Raw genomic sequence first — 19,890 nt, forward strand, 5'->3', positions numbered from 1 at the left:
CACTTCCCAATACTTTGAGAATTTAAATTCTTAAAGATGCCCTCCTATTGTTTCTTTCTGAACTTTTAAAAACATAACTTGAACACAGGAAATTCTTCAGTATGGTTGCACCATGGTTTGAACACAACAATATACAAATATGCATTGGCTTTTGGCCCAACAAGTTGGCAGTTGACTTCTTGGAAGAGGGTTGGTTTGTCAAGAGGAAGGTCTGGATTTAGGTATTCACTTGGAGGGTGAAACTATGATAAGACATGTCTAAGGAGTTGTGCTGTAGAGAAATCTGGCTGTTTTTTTTTTTCCTGAGAAATACGCATTACAGGTTTTAGAATACTAGAAACTCTTCTGCTTGTCTCTTTCCTACCAGGGATAAGCATTTGCCTTAAACCAAGTTTTATTGTTGAAAAAATCTAGGTGGGACTTTGGTAGAAGGGCCCCCTTTGGATTTTAATGGTGATGAGTTCCACAGTTCCATCCCCAAGGGGCTGTATCTCCACAGTGTTGTAATTGGAGACGGTATCAACACCAGCCTATGTTGTGTATGCTGCAGGCACGCTTGAGCTCAGGCCTTCCAGGTGTTCTTTCCTGGAGCTTTGCTTTTGCATCATATCCTGGCGTTTGTCACATTCCCTTCCATGACGCTCACTTAGAGCCAGGCTGTACTATTGGCTGAGAAATCATCTTGGGTGCCCTTTCCTACAGATTCTTGCATCCCATGGGGGTAGAAGGAATTTTCAGCTCAGGGGCAGAATAGATCCTGCAGTGCCCGGGCGTACAATCTGTGGGAGTTTGTCCCTCTTCACAGCTGACAGCATTGCAGAATTCCCCGTGGGACAATAACAGAAACCCTTATTAGCCAATGGTGTTGCTGGAATAAAATCTCCCCACTGCAATGTCTTGGTCCCAGGCTATAATGTTACCCCTCGATTCCCTCTGCATCTCTACCACTTTTATTGCAGCTGAACACACGCTCCTCATTAGTACCCTGGGTGATATGGGGAATCTGTGTGCTGGAAATTATGTGCAATAGGTACCAGATGTTTATGTCAACTTGGTATGCATTGGTATTTAAAATGCTTAAGGATCACATTTATTAAATGTGAAAATTACTTATTGTTCCTTCCCCCAAACAGTCAGTCCCCCAGCCCCAATATTTTACTCCTTGCGTAAGGTGTGATATTAGTTTCTTTGGGGACAGATTAAATTTAAAGTCTGTGCAGCAAATGCATCTGTTCCCAGATGCTTCGTCTGCATTCTCTCAAGCCTTAGGGCTGGCCTGCAGCCAGTGTGGATGTGGGGGTTCTCTAACAGATTGGAATGCTGTGTTGTAGCTAAAGGACATAATGAAAGGGTGAGTCCCTTTGCATTTTTTTCTTTAAGTGGAACGGGGAATTTAGACATTGATGTGATAGCCAGATCGTAGGAACATTTCCCATGTGTTCAGATAAGCAAACGAGTGAAAAAGAGGAAGATGACATTTGGTAAAATGAGAAATGAGCTTGTGCTTTCTCATTGAGTTTATGAAGCCTTTTAAATCGCCCAAAAGGTTGCAAGTGTGAACCAAGCAGTTTATCAAACAGGAGTTAATGTGTATGTTTGACCAGTAAGTCTGTTTGTTCACGAAGCCCTGAGGTGAAGGCCAGGAAAAGGCACGGTGGAAGCCCTCGGTGACTTACCCCCGGAAGAGCTCAGACCTGGCGTCTAGGAGACCAGGTTCGAATCCCACCCTGCCCCCTACTGGTGGTGACCTCTGGCAAGTTACGTAGCCTCTAAGAGTCCCGGTTTCCACCACTTTAAAATGGGGTTTTTAGCCTGTCTTTACAGCGGTGTTATGAGGATTAGAAACAATATGTGCACAGTGGGTGGCCCAGAGAAGGTGCATGATAACCATACTCGTGAAGAATTAAACCCTGGCTCCTCACAGGAGGTGGAGGCCTAGGGTGGTGTCACCAGATGCTCCACAGTGTTGCCCCAGGTGGCCCAGCTGCTGAACAGTGGGCCTTGCTTTGTGAAGGAGGCCACTTGGTCTGGGCTACCTAGAGAGTTTCTCACAACCGGGTTGACTTGAATCTGTGCTATCTTCAGGTCAATGTTTTTAGTCAATAGAAGTAGCATCTTGCAGGCGAATAGGGGCCACGGGTGCATCCTGGTGGCTGAGGAGGGTATACTGAGAAGGAAAAACAGAGTCTGACTTCAGGGTAGGAAAGAGGACATGCAAACAAAACACAATGCCCAGCAGGATTTGGGGGAGATCACATTGCTTGTGTAGCCAGCAGAGAAGGATATACTCAGCTCACGCTTTCCGACCAAGGGAATGTTAGACTTTGGGAATTACCCCCAAAGAATCCTGGACAGGGCATGTACTAGATGCTTAGGATAAACAGAAGTATCCAGGTGGGGACGCAACAGTGAGAAATGTCTCTGGAGGTGAACCTGTGTGTTACTGTCAAGAAGCACTTCATCGAGATAGGCACCCAGCTCTGTGGCTGCAGCGTTTTACTTACAGTGGAAATAATATCTGTTCTATCCACCTTACAGAGTTTCTGTGAGGCTTCAGATAAAGTATCTGTAAAATGTCCCCCCCCTTTTTTGTAAAATGCCTTTTAATTGTGAAGAACGGTGCCAGGTGAACACGAGTGTGTGTTTATGGCACTGTTGCCTTCAGCTGGCGTTTCTTTCCCTATCGTCTGTGCCCAGATTGAGCCTTCCTGTGGTCAAGTAACTTCTGCTATGCTGCTTAGCATCATCACAGAGCACGCTGCTCACTCGCCCCTTGACTGTGGGGAAGGGATTGCTCGGGGAAGGATGGGCTGTGGGTTTCCGTGGTGGCCACAAGAGAAACTCCCAGCCTTCGGAGGCTGTCAGTGAGAGCCTACACGGGCAGCTCCGGAGCTCACAGTTCACCACAGAAGTGAGCAGATGAGGCAGACAGGGTTTCGGAGCATGTTTTCCTGGTTTCCAAGCCTCTGCGGAGATGAGGTGCTGCATCTGGGCCCTGTGGTGGCCGCCTTGGTAGCTTAGGCTTGTGTGGTAGAGCCTGGCAGTGGGTCACACTCCTCCCAGGTGGAAGCTTTGCTCACTGGATGTGGCTCTGGCATTGCGTGAACGGCCTGCAGTTGAAGTCACTCGGAGGCCAGTGGGGAGGGCCGGGAGGCCAGTACATAGAGGCAGGCTGTAGCTTCAGGAGGGGGTCGGCAAGGCCTGGGCCTGATGCAGAGGAGGCAGGAGGCTGGGGGCTTGCTGATGGCAGAGGGAAGTGGTGTGCCCCCTGAAGGGAAGGGCCTTGCCAGCAGAGGGCTTGGGAGGCGAGGACAAAAACAAGCTTGTGGTTCCTGCCTGCTGTGACATTTGAGGGTGGGGAAGCCCCCACTGGGACTTGATTCTTAGCAACTCAAAATGCCACCTCCCTCATCTCATGATTGATATTTTTTCCCCCCTTTAATACAAGATTGAAGTTTTGGCTACTGGGTAAAGAGTGAAAGGAAGAACTCTGGGATAGAGTCTCCTATTTGTATGAAATCCTTTGAGCATTGAGCATCTCGTGGTTCTTTCCCTTTGCTCTCCCTCCCCTTCCCTCACTAATATTTGAGTGTGTACTGGGTGCTCGACATTATGCTGGGATGAGAGATACAGCAATAAGCAGAATGATAGGGTTCCATTCTTCTGTGGTGTTTGCAGTCTTTGGGTGTATGTAGACATAAACAAATCATTGCACAAATAATTATATAAGTATAACCACATGAAGTGCAATGAAGAGAAATGAAGAGTACCATGAGAGTATTAAAAAGTGTATGTGTAATGTAAGAGAAGTAAGAGGAGCGTTCTTGAGAGATCTGAAGAATGAGTAGGAATTTGCCACACCGAGGCAGGGGAAAGGAACAGGAATGATGGGAAAGTCTTCCTGGAGGACACCTTGTATGTGGAGTCTCTGGTGTGAAGAAGGTTGGCATTTTTGATGAAGTAAAATAAAGGTAGATTAAGCTACAAGTGTCAGAAAACCCAAAATAATATTGGCTTGAATAAAAGTTACATGTGTTCCATATAAAAAGAAGCAGTCCAGAGCTGATCCAGTGGCTCCATGTTCATCAAGGACCCAGGCAACTTCTGTCTTACTGCTTTGTCCCAGTCAGCATGTTGTTTCCATTTTATGGCCCAGGATGTCTGCTCTGGCCCTACCCAGCACATCTGTATTCCAGCTAACAGGAAGGAGGAAAGGACAGAAGAACATAGCTCCTTTCCTTCATAAGAAACCTCCTAGAAATTGCACGTATCACCTCTGGCTATAGCTTACTAACCAGAATTTGGTCACATGGCCATACCTAGCTACGCATTAGCTAGGACTTCCAGTACAGTGTTGAAAAGGAGTGGTAAGAGGAGACATCCTTGCCTTATTCCTGATGTTAATGAGAAAGCTTCTAGTTTCTCACCATTAAGTATGATGTTAGCTATAGGGTTGTTGTTGGCTTTTTTTTTTTTTACATGCTCTTTATCCAGTTGAGGAAGTTCCTATCCTTAGTTTGCTCAGAGTTTTTATCAAGAATGACTGTTAGATTTTGTCAAACACCTTTTCTGCATCTGTTGATATGAGCATGTGACTTTTTTCTTCTGATTTTTCTTCTTCAGCCAGTTGATGAGATGGATTACATCAATTGATTTTCAGATGTTATGTATCTGGGATAAATCTACTTGGTTGCAGTGTATAGTTCTTTTTTACACTGTTGAATTCAATTTGCTATTATTTTGTTGAGGATTTTGCATCTGTGTTAATGAGAGATACCGGTCTATAGTTTTCTTGCAATATCTTTGTCTGGTTTTGGTGTTAGGGTAATGCTGACCTCATATAATGAGTTAGGAGGTATTCCCTCTGCTCCTGTTTTCTGAGAGAGATTGTAGAGAATTGGTATAATTTCTTCCTTAAATGTCCAGTATGTTTTTATGAAAATTTCACCATACAGAGATGTGAGCCCCAGAGATAGGTGTCAGCCTCAGTCCTTGGGTGACTGGGCAACCTTAAAGCACTTACTTAAGTGCCTTGAACTTATTTTCCTTTTCTTTAAAATAGGGATAATACCACTTCCGTATAATGGTGTCCAAGGTTGTACAGACCTAGCACTGCCTAGCCTGCAGTGAGCACTTAATAAATAGGAGCAGTTTGTTTTACTTTTTTACTACACCAGAGTGACATTGTATGTTGACTTGTTGAAGGCACCATTTCTTATATACCTTTGGAGGATAAGGGTGGATGATTCCTAATTTCTTTTCTTTTTTTTTTTTTTAAAGATTTTATTTATTTATTTGACAGAGACACAGCAAGAGAGGGAATACAAGCGGGGGGTGGGGGGTGGGGGGTGGGGGGAGAGGGAGAAGCTGGCTTCCAAATGAGCAGGGAGCCCAATGCGGGGCTCGATCTCAGGACCCTGGGATCATGACCTGAGCCGAAGGCAGACGCTTAACGACTGAGCCACCCAGGCGCTCCTCTTTTCTTTCTTGCTTTCTTGGCTTTAAGGATAGCTTAATGATATTTTGTAGCTTTTTTTTTTTTTTAAACTTGGTGGCAAAAAATTCATTAAGGAACCTCAAAAACTAACTACTACTCTGGTGTGTCTGAGGGTCGGAGATACTCTATATGGAATGTGTTTAAACATTGACCCCAGTGGGTCTCTGTAAAGTGCAGTTATCCAATCACTTGATCAGAGTGTGCCCTGTGCATTGCTTTCTTTTTTCTTTGACCTTGGGCTGATTCGTATAACACATAGCACTGTAGCCCATTAAGTGGGATTTGCCTTGCCCTGGACTCTGGCAGGACAGAAACCATAGGTTCTAAGGTGAGGATTGCTAGTCCTCAGTGCTGGGGGTGTCCCCTCTCTGGTTCCCTCCCACTTTGGGAAATACCTTATCCTCTGATTTGTTGCCAGTGAGTTTTTGCTCTAACCCCAGTGTGGAGATGAGCAGTGTGGTGATTTAAGAAAGATCCTGATGGGTAATGGTGGTGTTGCAAGGAGGAGGGCAAGTCAAGCAGATTGCAGATATGTTCTGGGTGGAACCACAGGCCAGGTGGAACTTTGCACATGCATACAAAAATGGAGGTGAAAAGTTTTTTTTTTTTTTTAAATTTTTTGTGTAATCTCTACACCCAGCATGGGGCTCAAACTCATAACCCCAGGGGTGACTGGGTGGTTTAGTCAGTTAACTGTCTGCCTTTGGCTCAGGTCATGATCCCAGGATCCTCAGCAGGGTATCTGTTTCTCCTTCTCTCTCTACCCCTCCTCCCACTCATGCTCTCTCGTGCTTGCTGTCTCTCAGCTCTTTTAATAAATAAATAAGAATCTTAAAAAAAAAAAAACCAACCAAACTCACGACCCCAAGATCGAGTCAGATGCTCTACTGACTGAGCCAGCCAGGTGCCCCTTTTTAGGTTTTTATTTAAATTCCAGTTAGTTAACATGCATTGTAGTATTCGTTTCAGGTATACAGTATCATGATTCAGCCCTTCCATGCATCACCAGGCGCTCATGACAAGTACATTCTTTAATCCCCATCACCTACTTCACCCATCCCCCCACCCTGAAAAGCATTTTTATTTGCGCTTAATTTGTGATAATGGCACATTTGTGGCAGGAGGGTGTGAAACCAGTTCCCCAGAGTTGAGTGTGTCCCCACAGTTGAGTAGGAGACTCCAGAGCTGTGGGGTATGAAATACAGCAGGCGTCCCACTGCGGTTGGGAGGCCAGAGGGGGAACAGTAGGGGGAGCACCTGTTCATCCTGTTTGCCGTACCTGGGGACTTCAGGAATCAGATGTACAGTACCTCCTGCCTTCTGCCACTGTGACATCTTCCTTCACCACCTCCGTTTCTCAGAAAGCAGCTGGGCACAGTTCGGCAACACAGAGAGCAGTAGTGATTATTTGAGAAGGTACATACTTCATTTCAGACCAGATAACTTTTATCAGCCTCGATAATTTCCGTGAGTTCTGAAATAGACTTGGCACACCAGGCAGGGTGTCTGCTTATAGTCTAGCAGTGGGGGTGCAGGATTGCCTGGTTCTGAACTGCATTTGCATTTTACACTAGGGCTATGGTCCTGGAGAGTACTTTTTTTTTTTTTTAATTTTTTTTAAAGATCTTATTTATTTGACAGAGAGAGATACAGCGAGAGAGGGAACACAAGCAGCGGGAGTGGGAGAGGGAGAAGCAGGCTTCCCTGCTGAGCAGGGAGCCCGATGCGGGGCTCGATCCCAGGACCCTGGGATCATGACCTGAGCCGAAAACAGACGCTTAACGACTGAGCCACCCAGGCGCCCCTGGAGAGTAGTACTTTTAATATGTAGAAGTCAGGAAGAACTAATTGGAGTGTGTTCAGGTCTTTCATTGGGTTCCATTTGGAAGGCTGTGGTTTAGAGGACGCTGTATGTTCAAGTCCCAGTCTCCCCAGGTATCAAATGGAGACAACACCAAACTTGCAGAGGCGTATCGCGGTTCCTCCTTCTTCTTGGATGTCCCTATCTATCCAGCCAGTGTGCAGTGAGGCCCAAGTGGGGTTGTACCTCATATCATTGTAGCAATCTGTTTCCCCTGTTCACTCCCTACAGCTAAATCCAAGTCCCCAGAATGGTGCCCTAATCACCAATCAGGGAGGGAACAATTTATTTTAAAGCTCAGTGATTCATTTCACAAATATTTTTTGGGCATCTCGTACACGCCAGGTGCTGTGATGGGTGCTGAGGATACAAAGATGAGTAACCCACCGCCCGGGAGGTCACACTGAACTAGCAGAGACAGATGTATATACACTGGTGGTTACAGTGTAGAAATTGCAGAGATGGGCAGAGAAATTATGTGAGGTTGGAGGAAGAGTACCTCTCTTGGCTTGGGGTGTTTGTTGTGGGGCAGAGTTAGAGTGGAAGAGGAATTTGGATAAAGGAAACAAGCTTGAATAAAGACGTGGAGTGAAGACACATCATGGTATCTTTGGAGAAGGCAGTTGGGGTTGCTGGAGTGAGGTGGGGTGAGGCTGGAGACAGAGGAAGGGGCTGATCAAGAAAGACCTTGTGTGCCTGGTTAGGGAGCTTGGGCTCTATTCACAGGCCAGCAGTCGTTAAGGGACAGGACACACCGGCAGAGATGGAGGGGCAGGCGTTCGCATTGCGAGTGACCATCCCATTGAGTACCCTGGGTGAGGTGGACGGTGCTTGCATGGAAGGTGACTTGGAGTGCTGGACACCAGAGTCTCCTTTTAGGAAGACTAGAGACAGTTGTCTAGAGACAGGCGATGAGGACCACAGGAGGTAGAGATGGGCGGGAATGGATGTTAGGATTTAAGTTGTGATTATTAGAGGAAGGCAGAATGAGGAAGCAGGAGCCAAGAGTGATCAGGGTTCTACTTTTTCTATTTGAGGCTCTACTCATATGCTTCTCCCTTTCTTGGGAGGATTGTTTTCTGATCTCTGGCCCCAACTTTGCTATACAACTCTGGCCCCAATTGCCCCTGCTCGTTACATCTTGTTTTGTATTGTTCTTAAGTTTGTTTTGCTCTCTCTAAGAAGGGGGGGGAGGTTGGTTAAAGGTAAGGGACTGTATCTTATACTTTTTTGGTGCAATTTTAGTTGTTAAATATTATTTATGCATACTATGATTGGGCTTTAGGCAATTTATTCCATTTATTTCTGGTTTTCTTCTAGGAGAGGATGAAAGAATTGAACACAGATGTCAAACGGGAGGTTTCCTCCATCCGGAGGAATACGTTTGTGGACTTGTGTGTCTAAAAGGGAATTTAAATAATTAAATACATATCAAAATCATCTAAAAGGAATTTAGAGATTGGGGTTTTAGAATAGGCTAAGCTTTTTTGCCATTGAGTTCTGGAAACAACTTACCTGGAGAGGTTCCTCTGGTGGATTGGCAGTGGCTTGATCATCTAGGATAATTAATTTAACTGTAGCATAATTCATTGCTGTTTCTGAGGGGTTTGTGTTTGTGCTTCCCTCTGCAGGTCCGGAGCCCAGTACCCAGTGTGAGTTGTCGCCCGTCAATGCCTCCCATCCGGTGCAGGCCTTGATGGAGAGCTTCACCGTCTTGTCAGGGTGTGCCAGCAGAGGGACAACGGGGCTGCCGCAGGAGGTGCACGTCCTGAACCTCCGTGCTGCTGACCCGGGGCTCAGCCAGCCCCAGAAAGAGGTAGGCACAGGTCCCAGCTTTCTACTTACTGCCCCTCTGAGCTTGTAAAGACACTTCTCTGAAAAAAGAGGCCTTTTTTTTTTTTCCCATCCTGAGTTTAACAAGGATGCTCATGTTATGTAAGTGGGGAGGGGGACACAATGTACACTCAAGAGAAGGATTTCATATAACAGATTGCTCTCTGGACCAGGCAACTCTAGGACTTCTTTCTGGAGAGATTTTTCAGCTTCGTAACTTTCCTGACTTCCCATATTGGAAAGAATGTTCTTAAGGATTTCATCTTTGAAACATGGCTGTGAAAAAACAAAATAGGTGCCATTTTTCTGTAACTGTAAAAGATCTTTCTCATCCTCTCCTGTGACCTTTCTTCTTTCTTTGCTTTGTCTTATGAACCTGTTGCTCCTGCAGGATGAGTCGATGGAAATGGGAAACATTCGAGTAAAGAGGGCAGTACTTTGTACTTGCCTGAAAAGCCCTGGAGGTTAGCTCCTTATGCCATCTGGGCAGCTTCTCGAAGATAGCGATGGTCTAGGTGGTGGTGATGGTGATGAGCCAAGCTCATAGTGCCTTGGTATTTCACCTGTCCTCAGCACTATTTGAAGCATTCATACACTTACTCCACGAAGTCCTGTTATTATCCTCATTTTACAGGTGACAGACAGGTGCAGAAATAACTCACTTTCACAAGGTCATCACAGTAAGAGAAAAGTGGCCTTCTCTTTCCTGTGGCTCAGAAATGACCTAGATTGTGGGTAACGGTCATCGTACTTCTTTTAAGATTACACGCAGTTGTCATTCTTTCTATTTTTAAGCTTCTGTGTCTCAGAAATGTTATCAATCAGGTATTCCCTCTCCAGGGAGAGAGAAACCACAATAAATCCTGATCGCAGCGAAGTGTAGGTTAACTAATGCCAAATGGAATTTATCTTTGAGTTTTCTTCTGGTCAGGGAAGTTAATTTCCAGAACTGTTTGTTTATGTGCCTTCACTACTCTGCCTTTTGGGGGGAGTAGGAGTAGGAGAGGTGAGGTGTCCAGAAGGAAAAGCAAACTGATTTTAATCTCGTGAAAGTGTGCAGAGTTGGCTCGTTTCAAAGACAAATCATCTAACCTTTTCAGCTCCATTGGAAATTATTGTTAATACTTTTGGTTGCTTGCCATGGTTGCAGCAATGCCTCTTGCAGGGCAGATTTCTTTATCCTGGTAACATGTCTTTAATTCTTAAAGTACAGGGGAGACTTTGTGGTGGGAGGGAAAGGAGGAGGAGGAAATGCAGTTCCTATGAAGCGTTGCTGACTCCAGCAATTCTTTAGCAGCAATAATTACTCATTTTATATGTGCTTTCTCAGAGGAACTAAGAAGGAAAGGAAAAGTTCGAGCTATTACAGAAGCAGCAACAACAGACATTCTGGATGTTAAATTGTGCGTTATTGTCGTTGACTGTGACAGTAGATTCAAATAAGACTATCGAAGCAAAAGAAAAATACCTCTAGGAATGACCACTGAGTTCTCCCACACTTGCATTTCGGTGTTAGATTAAAACGTTCACGCAGTCCACAGGATACATCAAACTAGCCGGCATCTGGGGACATGGTATGTTCAGTGAGGGAGTAAAGAGATAGGGCCTAGAGGGCATAGTCTCTAAAATTTGCTTAAAAACCTAAACATTTTTCTTCTTTCTTCAGTATTCATATAGTATAGGTATGATTTGGGGTTAGTGATTTGAAGATATTTCCGAGACTGGGCACCTGAGGGCAATTGCATTCTTTCTTCCTTTGGGGACTTTCTAAGAATTAGATGGTTGTAGTTCAATCCTGTTTGAAAACAAGATGTTGGGATATGTGATCTTTGGAAATTCCATCTGGCTCTGAGCTGCCCTCGTATAGTAGACTTTGGACTATTTTATGTATAGAGAGTGAGTGTAGAGGATAACATGAGCATTTGGGCCACGAGAGAATGAAAAGAGAAGCAAAGAGAGATTGTTTATGGATGGTAAGATGGGGGTGGAGAAATATTAAATCTCTCTCACCTTCTTCATGAATGACTGTGCAGCCATGCAGTTTTTAAAATCATTTGAACTACGTGACCCAGCAATTCCACTTTCCTAACTGTATACCCAAGAGAAGTGATAACCTATGTCCACACAAAAACTTGTCCGTGGATGCTCATGGCAGCGTTACTCATATTAGTTAAAAAGTGGAAACAACCTGAATGTCCATCTACTGATGAATGGGTAAATAAAATGTGGTCTGTCCACACAGTGAAATATTACTCAGCAATAAGAAGGAATGAAATACTGACGCATGCTGCTTCCTGGAGGAACCTCGAAGACATGATGCTAAGTGACAGAAGACAAGGCAGAAAACAAAAGGCCACATATTATATGAATCCATTTGTATGAAATGTCCAGAAAAGACAGATTTATAGAGATAGAAAGCGAGTTAGCGGTTGCTTAGGGCTGAAGGGCAAAAGAGAGAAGTGGGGGTTGACTGCTAATGAGTACGAGGTTTCTTTGGGAGGGACAGAAATATTCTAAAATTAAATTGTGGTGATGGTCCCCCCATTGAATATGAATATGCTAAACACCGTTGATAAATGTGAATATATTAAAAACCACTGGATTGCATTTTAAATGGGTGGATTTTATGGTATGTGAATTTTATCTCAGTAAAGCTGTTTTTTTTTAATTTTTTTTTTTTAAGATTTTATTTATTTATTTGACAGAGACACAGCGAGAGAGGGAACACAAGCAGGGGGAGTGGGAGAGGGAGAAGCAGGCTCCCTGCAGAGCAGGGAGCCCGATGCGGGACTCGATCCCAGGACCCTGGGACCATGACCTGAGCTGAAGGCAGTCGCTCAACCAACTGAGCCACCCAGGCACCCTTTTTTAAAATTTTTTAAAAAGATTTTATTTATTTATTTGAAAGAGAGAGCAAGAGAGTACAAGCAGGGGGAGCAGTGGGAGAGGGAGAAGCAGGCTCCCCGCTGAGCAGGGAGCCTGATGCGGGGCTCGATCCCAGGACTCTGGGATCATGACCTGAGCTGAAGGCGGACGCTTAACTGACTGAGCCACCCAGACACCCCAGTAAAGCTGTTTAAAAGACAGTAATACAACCTGCTAGTATTCTAAATTAGCCAATAAAGTTTATCTTGACTGTATTCACTTTTTTTTTAAACCAAGATTGCTTCGTCTTCCAACCTGCTTTTTCTGTTGTTCTCAGTGGATAACTTGGTTTTTGTAGATAATGCTATGACATGGTCTGTGCTAAAAATCACAGCTGATCTGTTTTGGGGGTGATAGTGGGAGGACCAGAGGTAGCCTTTCTGTATGCCTCTACTGAATATTAAAGGCAAATATTTTTCAAAATGAAACGAGGTAATTGCTTACAAATTAGCAAAAAGAATGCCATATTGGCTCCCAGGTATAATTAACTTTGACTCTGGTGACCAAGGTAGTTGTTTTTCACCATGTCCTCCTTAAATGGGAGGGAATTACTAAATCAACCCTCTTTCCCCCAGCTTGTTACTGGTGCAGGATCAGCAGTAAGATCTATTGTAAATCAACCCTTCTCTAACATTTTGCTAAATTCCTACCTCTCAGGAGTCTTAAGGTTCTAAAGCTGAGGAGAGGCTGCTGCTTTTCCTGTGTGGAGGAGGTGACAGATCCTACACTTGGAAGTAATAACCACAGCAGGTTGACAAGATTTGGGGAAACAGTCGCGCTTAAGTTAGATAAACAATTTTATGGGCCAGCAGAGAATTTGGATCAGAAACGCGCTTGTTACAGTAATGTATCCAAAGCCTTCTGTAGCAAAGCACCGGTTTGCCATTGGCCTCCCCGCTGGGTTCCCCTCAGGACAGCATAGAGACCTATAATTGTATTTTTCATCTGAGACCACACCTCTCATTTGTAATCATCGGTTTTGGAAACAACAGGCCTGGAAGTGAACAGGAAACTTGAAAAAGACTCTCTGGCGACAGAGAAGGGCAGAAGACAGTAAACAGCCCGGAGAGATCAGTTCTGTCTTTTAGAATAAGCAGGCACTGGTGTCATCATTTTGATCCTATAAAAACCAGCTCCTCTTGCTCTTTGACTTCAAAGTAAAATGCACCCCCAACCCCCATCAGAGTTTGGGCCTTCAGGGTGTTTCCTGATTCCTGAGAGGAGTTATAGCACCACCAGAGGTTTGTTTACTGTAACATACTTTCATTAGTTGCTGGAATGGCAACAATTTTGTTTCCTACCTAATTTTTTTTGCGACCTGCTTTTATGTGGTGATGTGTCTTTTCTATTTCCGACTTATCTAATTGCCTGTTTACAAGGAAAAGCTGCTGCGGGTAAGCCCCTAGTCAGCATTACCTACGTGCGTAAAGGACATGGTGTTTAAATTTATGTATTTGTCCTGACATTAAAGCAGCAACTGTTAATGGACGTGCCAGTAACTGGCTGTCTGGAGGGAAGTTCTGGAAGGCTCCATTGTCATGGGAAAGGGACCAGGTTTACTAATTCAGAGCCCTTCCTACTTCCATGTATTTGCTTATTCTCTGCCTCATTCTAAAGCAAGACATCTCAACAGTATAAGCAGAACTGCAGAATGAGGACAAAGAAAAAAGAAAAGCACCGTTGTGAGCTGTATGGGTTAATGTGGTTGGTACGACTGACGATGAAATTTGGATCCACGCTTCTTGGCAGGCAGGGCCAGATGGGATGTGTGGTTAATCACACATGTGGCTCAAAGTCACTTTTACTTTGTACCTTCTCGAGGACCGTGGCATACAGTTGTTCCTTTCCTGCTTCTTTTGAGGGCAGGAAAAACCACAGTTGGGAGAACGAGAAGGAAGTTCACTTATCTATCTGAAATGCTAACTCTTCTGCTTGCCTCTTAACAATTCCCTTGCCCACAAAGTTACTTGGTTACGAGGCTTAGGGAGGCAGTGGATGCTGGCTCTTTTGGACTCTGCGGTCCAAGCTGTCCCTGCATTTCCAGTCCACTTCCTTTCTGCCGTTAGCTCTTGCCCTGTTCCGGGCCACGAGACCTGCTCATCAGTCTTGTTTGGCTCCGCCTGTTAGGTGAGCCCCCTGGTCTCCCACTGAGGCTTTGAGTTTCCTGCATAGGCTTGTGATAGCTGTTTCCAGTGCTCCCAGTCCCTTTTCGTTCCCTCCCTTGTGGCTTTGGGGGCAGTATTAAGGTTGGTCTCTTGCTGTCTTTTTTCCTTCCTCCTTTAGAAGATTATCACATCAAGTGTTAGTAATTATAAAATGCAGGGAGCTGAGGAGCCCTTGTACTTTCCGTGGCTGTTAATGGCCACACTAAATGCCACCTCCCATCTGTCCTTCATAGTCCATTGTTTCCTCCCCTCCCCCCCATAAGGCTTTCAGCTGCCTTCACACAAGTAACCCACTTGTTCTCTGCTTGCTATCCACGACTTGTTGTAACCAAACTTGCTTGAACCATGTGATAAGGGAGAACGAACACATCAAGGGACGAATGAACACACGGGCATTTTAGTGTGTGTGATTTGACATCTGAATTGACATCTTTTTTGCTTACTTGGAGGTATCTGGAAGTTCAGGGATTAAACATTTTGGAGATCGCTACTACCTACCTACTTAACTACCTCTCCACAGTCTTCCCTCTGTTTCCACAATATTAGTAGGTGGACAACTTCTCTCTTCCCCCTTAGTTACTAAGATACAGACAGAACAGTGAGGGGGTTGGGGGAATGGGCTGGTGTCTTAACTTTACTCATCACCACTAAAAGAACTGATAGGGAATTTCAAGACTGGCTTTTTGGAGACTACCTAGGTGAGAGCAGAAGTATCCAGGGCACACTGAACTGTAGCACGCTGGCTACATTCCTTCTCTGTCTGGGGCATTTTTCCCACTGCAGTTATTCACAGGTGACTTTCTAATGCTAGTCCTGTGTATGTGCAGAAAAAATCCAAATAAACTCAAGGCTATTAATGTTTCAGATCTTACATGTAGTATATGCTTAGCAAGTGTCAGAGTAAACTGCTCGCACACACACACTGTATATTGGTGAAATTTCATTCCTAAACAAATCCACGCTGCCTGGTGTTTGTTTAAATGGAGGTTGTTTTGGAAATCACTCCAGCCTTTTAGGTAAGAGTGCCTCTGAACTGACCATCTTGTTGCAGGACTACAGCAGATGTATCAGAAAGTTAAACTGATGACAAGTGTCACATTTCTCAATTCATTTGAGTGTTTGCTGTGGAAGTTATTTCATTAACTTGAAAGACAACTGAATCTGACTCTCACGTAGGATTGGAGACCCTAAATAAATAGGCCAGTCACATCATTTGAAGGGAGCTGCCCCTTCCCCGAACAAAGATACTCAGTGCAGTTTAAATGATGACACCCCACTGGGCAGAATGCAGGTGCTAGGCCAGGACTGGATAGAGGAGCAGGGTTGGGGACAGCATGGCAACTAGACCTGGCTGCTGGCTCAACAGAGGACGATGCAGTCCAGTTTAGAACTGGCCACACTAGTCAAGGATGGTTTCTGACATGTTGGGGCAAGATGTTGAATGAGAAACTACAGCCTCAAGTAAGAACTCTCCAAAAACCCGGCTTGGGAATTCTAGAAAAAGTGAAAGCAGAAATCAGAGCGATAATAGTAAACATCAGGGCTTAGCAGACAAATGCGGACACAGACTAAGCAAAGAAGTTACAACATTCCTACCAAGATGCTGAGTGGCCACGTCACTTAAACCCTGTCATCTATCACAGTAATGTCCAGATGCTGTAAAATTGCCCTTAGAAAGCACTGCTCCTTGCCCCACCAGAGGGATGGAGCCTGATTGGACTCTGCCATTTTGGCATGAGGTAATGCCGGGTTGTGTTCTTTGCTGGCTGGGAGGTGACAGATTGAAAAAGCCTCTCTTATTGTTGCCTCTTACCCAGTCTGGAGAAGAGACTACCTTGACCCCCTCTAAAATTTGTTCAGCAGCAGAGTTTTCTAGCCAGTGTGGTGTTTGTCTTTATGGAGGTTAGGGCTACAGCCCTGACGCATGCTGTTCTTGCCATGGTAATTCCTTGACTGCTAAAAAATTATAATTTCCTAAAAATGTTGTTAGAAAATGTTTTAACAGGGGCACCCTCCACATTTGAAAAATGTGACTTTTTGCTTGAAGGACATTTTGGAGAGCATTTTAAAAAGCAGTAGACCAAAGTAAGGAGCAGGTCTACAAATCTGAGACCCGGATGTGCAGATTGGGCAAATGCCCAGCTTGTGTGTGCAGAGTATCCAAATCTCCAACTTGTACTCTCTTGTTTTCATTGCTTATCTGCTCTGTTGACATTTTGTTTGAGAATAAAAAGAAATTTACTGCTAATATCTCTGATTTAAATACTCACATTCTGCAAAAATGTTTCTTATATCACTTTCGGTCATTTCCCCACTGCGTTCTCTGAATATCTCTGTGAAAATTAGCGTGTTTAATTATTTTACTTTTCTTTCTTCCACAGTGAAGAGGCCATGCGTGAACTTGGCCCTGCTGATCATCTCTCCACACCATTGTATTTCTCTTATCCTTGTCTCTCCAACTTCTTGAATGAGTGAACATCTGTGTGTCCTGCCTCTCCCTTCTTTCCTCCCTGCAACCTGACTGCTCTTCTCCTGAGCTTCTCTCTGATGATGCCCTTCTGACTGACTACTGGGGTGCTAGGACTGGAGGCAATCCAGTTTTAACTACCTGACAGAGGAGACCAGGGCCAGGGAGTGAAGTGACGACTTATTTGCTGTCAAACAAGAAGTTGGTGCCAGTGCCGGACTGGAACCCGGGGACCCTGAGTCCTATGGCAGAGCTCTTTCTCCCATAGCATCTTTCCCCACTTTGTTCCTCCTCAGCTCCTTTTTCTGTCCTCCCTTTTCTGGCATCTCCTTCTGGGCTTCAGGATGATACCTTAGGCTGGTTCTCCTTCTACTTTTCCATCTGTTTTTCTGATTCTTTCCCAGCTCTTTGTTCCTTCTCAGGGTTTCCTACCTGGAGTGTAGTCTTTGGCCTTTGTTTCCCCCTCTCTCTTGTCCCTGAGACAGCTTGTCTGTTTTCGGGATTTGAGTTGTCACCTCCATGTGGAAGACTCCCAACGCTCTCTCCAGGCTTCTGCAGTAGAGCTCCAGTCAGGGTTCTCCAGAACCCTGCCCCTCAGGTCTTACCTCAAGCTCCCAGGTGCCTGAGACGTGCTGTGGAGGAGTAGCTATCAGTAAGGGTCCTTGTGGTGTTAAGCTCAGTCACTTGCAGAGCATGTGCCTCTGGGGGAGTTACTTCACTCTCTAAGCCCCTTTCCTCATCTGTGAAATGAAGATGATAGTAGCAGTTCTGAGAGAGTTTACTGAGGACGGAGAGGTGTCCGTATGGCACGTAGGGCTGCCAGGTGTGCCTGGCACACAGTAAACAGTCAAATGCCAGCTCTTTCTATTAGCTCTAAAACTGAATGTAAGCCGGTTTTCTCCTTCCCCCAGTGCTGGTTATCAGCCCAACGTCCCGGTCCCACCTGTCTCACTGCAACCACCTCTCTTGAGACTTGTGAACCCTCTTGGATCTACCCATCCCTTTCAAGTCCTGTATTGGTCAATCACCAAGTTCTATCGACATTTCCTCTGAAATGTCTCTTGAATTTCTGTGTTTTTCTCCACTCACCCTGCAGCTTTTTAAACCAGTTTCCTGGGACTGATTGTTTCAGTCTAGCTTGTGGATCACTTCTTAAAACAATTTTCTCTACATAGTATCTCATAATTCACTCATTTACGGACGCATTCAGTGTTACTCACTGAAGACCTACATTGCGTGCTAGGTAGACATCCTGCTACATTCTTACTTGTGTTTATGTCTTCAGCACTTATTGAGGATTGAGGGCAAATAAATTTAGTGCAGTGTGACAAATAATATGACCATTATTTGTTCTAAAATTAACAAAATTTTGCAGGGGCCCAAAAGAGGGAGTGGTAATTCTATCTGCAGGTGAGGGAAGGATTCCCAGAAGAGAGAGCATTTAATAAAGGGCTTGAAAGTCAAGTAGAAGTTTCTGGGTAGAGGAGGAGAGAGGCCTCAGTATACACAGAGGGGAAAAGCAGAAACCACATGTAGAGGAAAGTTCCTCCACGTACATGGTGTGGCTGGGGTACAGTTCAAGGAGTGCAAAACTATGGCCTTTGGGCCAAATTCTGCCTGCTGCCTATTTTTTTTTTTAAAGATTTTATTTATTTATTTGAGAGAGAGAGAGAGAGCGCACATGAGAGGGGGGAGGGTCAGAGGGAGAAGCAGACTCCCTGCCGAGCAGGGAGCCCGACGCGGGACTCGATCCCGGGACTCCAGGATCATGACCTGAGCCGAAGGCAGTCGCCCAACCAACTGAGCCACCCAGGCACCCTGGCTATTTTGTATGTACATAATTTACATACCATAAAGTTTACATTTCAGCACTCCAGAAAGAAACTTTGTACCCACTAGCAGTCACTCCCCATTGCCTGTGGTCCTAGACAACCACCAGTCGACTTTATTTCTTGATAGATTTGCCTATTTTGGGCATTTTCTTTAGATGGACTCATACAGTGTATGTGACTTCTATGACTGGCTTCTCTCACTTAACATAATGCATTTTGAGATTCACCCATATGGTAGCATGTCTTAGTTATTTCATTCCTTTTTATTCCTGAATAGTATTCCATTGGATGGCTCTACCATATTTTGCTTATTCATTCACCAGTGTGATGCCTGTTTTTGTAAACAAAGTTGTTTTTTTTGGTTTGTTTTTTGGGGGTTTTTTTTTTTTTGGTAAATAAAGTTTATTGGAATATAGCCATATCCATTCATTTATATATCGTCTGTGGCTGCTTTCTTACTATAATGGCAGAGCTGAGTAGTGTGACAAAGCCTGAAAGATTTATGATCTGGCCATTTGCAGAGAAAGCTTGCCAACCACTGGAATAGGGATGGGGACAGTGATGGGGACAGTGGGAGGTGGGGTGGGCTGGGGCTTGAAAGTGGAAGATGAGGGGCACCTGGGTGGCTTAGTCGGTTAAGCATCTTCCTTTGGCTTGGGTCATGATCCCAGGGTCCTGGGATTGAGCCCCGCATCATGCTCCCTGCTTAGTGGAGAGTGTGCTTCTCCTTCTGCCCCTCCCGTCTGCTCCTGCTCTCTCTCTCTCAAATAAATAAATAAAAATCTAAAAAAAAAAAAAAAAGAAAAACAAAGTGGAAGATGAGTGGAAAGGCTGCATAAGTGAGGGTTTGGACTAACCCTGTGGATCCATGTCTTTCCAACTGTGGAATCCCTTAGAGATGCTTAAGTGCAGATTCCTGAACCTCACCTGTAACCTTTCAGGTGAATCCATTGCCCCGCACCTTTTTTCTTAATTCCACCTGAATTTCTCTCCGAACTCAGACTGTGCCAAACCCTTCCGTGATCCTTTACCCTCCTCCCTCTCCCTCTCTTCTAAAGATTGCTTTGAACCCCTCCTTCTCCCCTCACCCCCAGTCTGTACCTCCTTAGAGTATGGGATTCTCTATTTTCTTATATTATTTGGTGCTGAATCATGTGTGTTAATCTTGCACACCCAGCTGGTGAGTGGACTCCTTAGGGACAGGAACCAAGTCTTGGACCTCTTTTGCATTGTGCATATTGGGTTCTTGAATGATACTAAAGATGTTATTTAAGGTATCACTGTAAGTCTTAAGCTACTTCCCTTTTCTT

The 19,890-nt window shown here is 44.8% G+C and overlaps 1 protein-coding gene across 7 annotated transcripts in view; it reads left to right on the forward strand.

The window, feature by feature from the left end:
* Positions 1–19,890, forward strand: part of TGFBR3 (transforming growth factor beta receptor 3) — a 228,297-nt gene that overhangs the window by 76,141 nt on the left and 132,266 nt on the right. For all 7 annotated transcript variants that reach the window (XM_035018044.1, XM_035018045.1, XM_035018046.1 and 4 more), the window contains exon 3: positions 8,990–9,174. In XM_035018044.1, the coding sequence (XP_034873935.1) occupies positions 8,990–9,174 (185 nt within the window). The remainder of the gene's footprint in view (positions 1–8,989; positions 9,175–19,890) is intronic.

The sequence above is a fragment of the Mirounga leonina genome, unplaced genomic scaffold (assembly GCF_011800145.1).
Source record: "Mirounga leonina isolate KUSES-001 unplaced genomic scaffold, KU_Mleo_1.0 Mir_173, whole genome shotgun sequence".
Lineage (NCBI taxonomy): Eukaryota > Metazoa > Chordata > Mammalia > Carnivora > Phocidae > Mirounga > Mirounga leonina.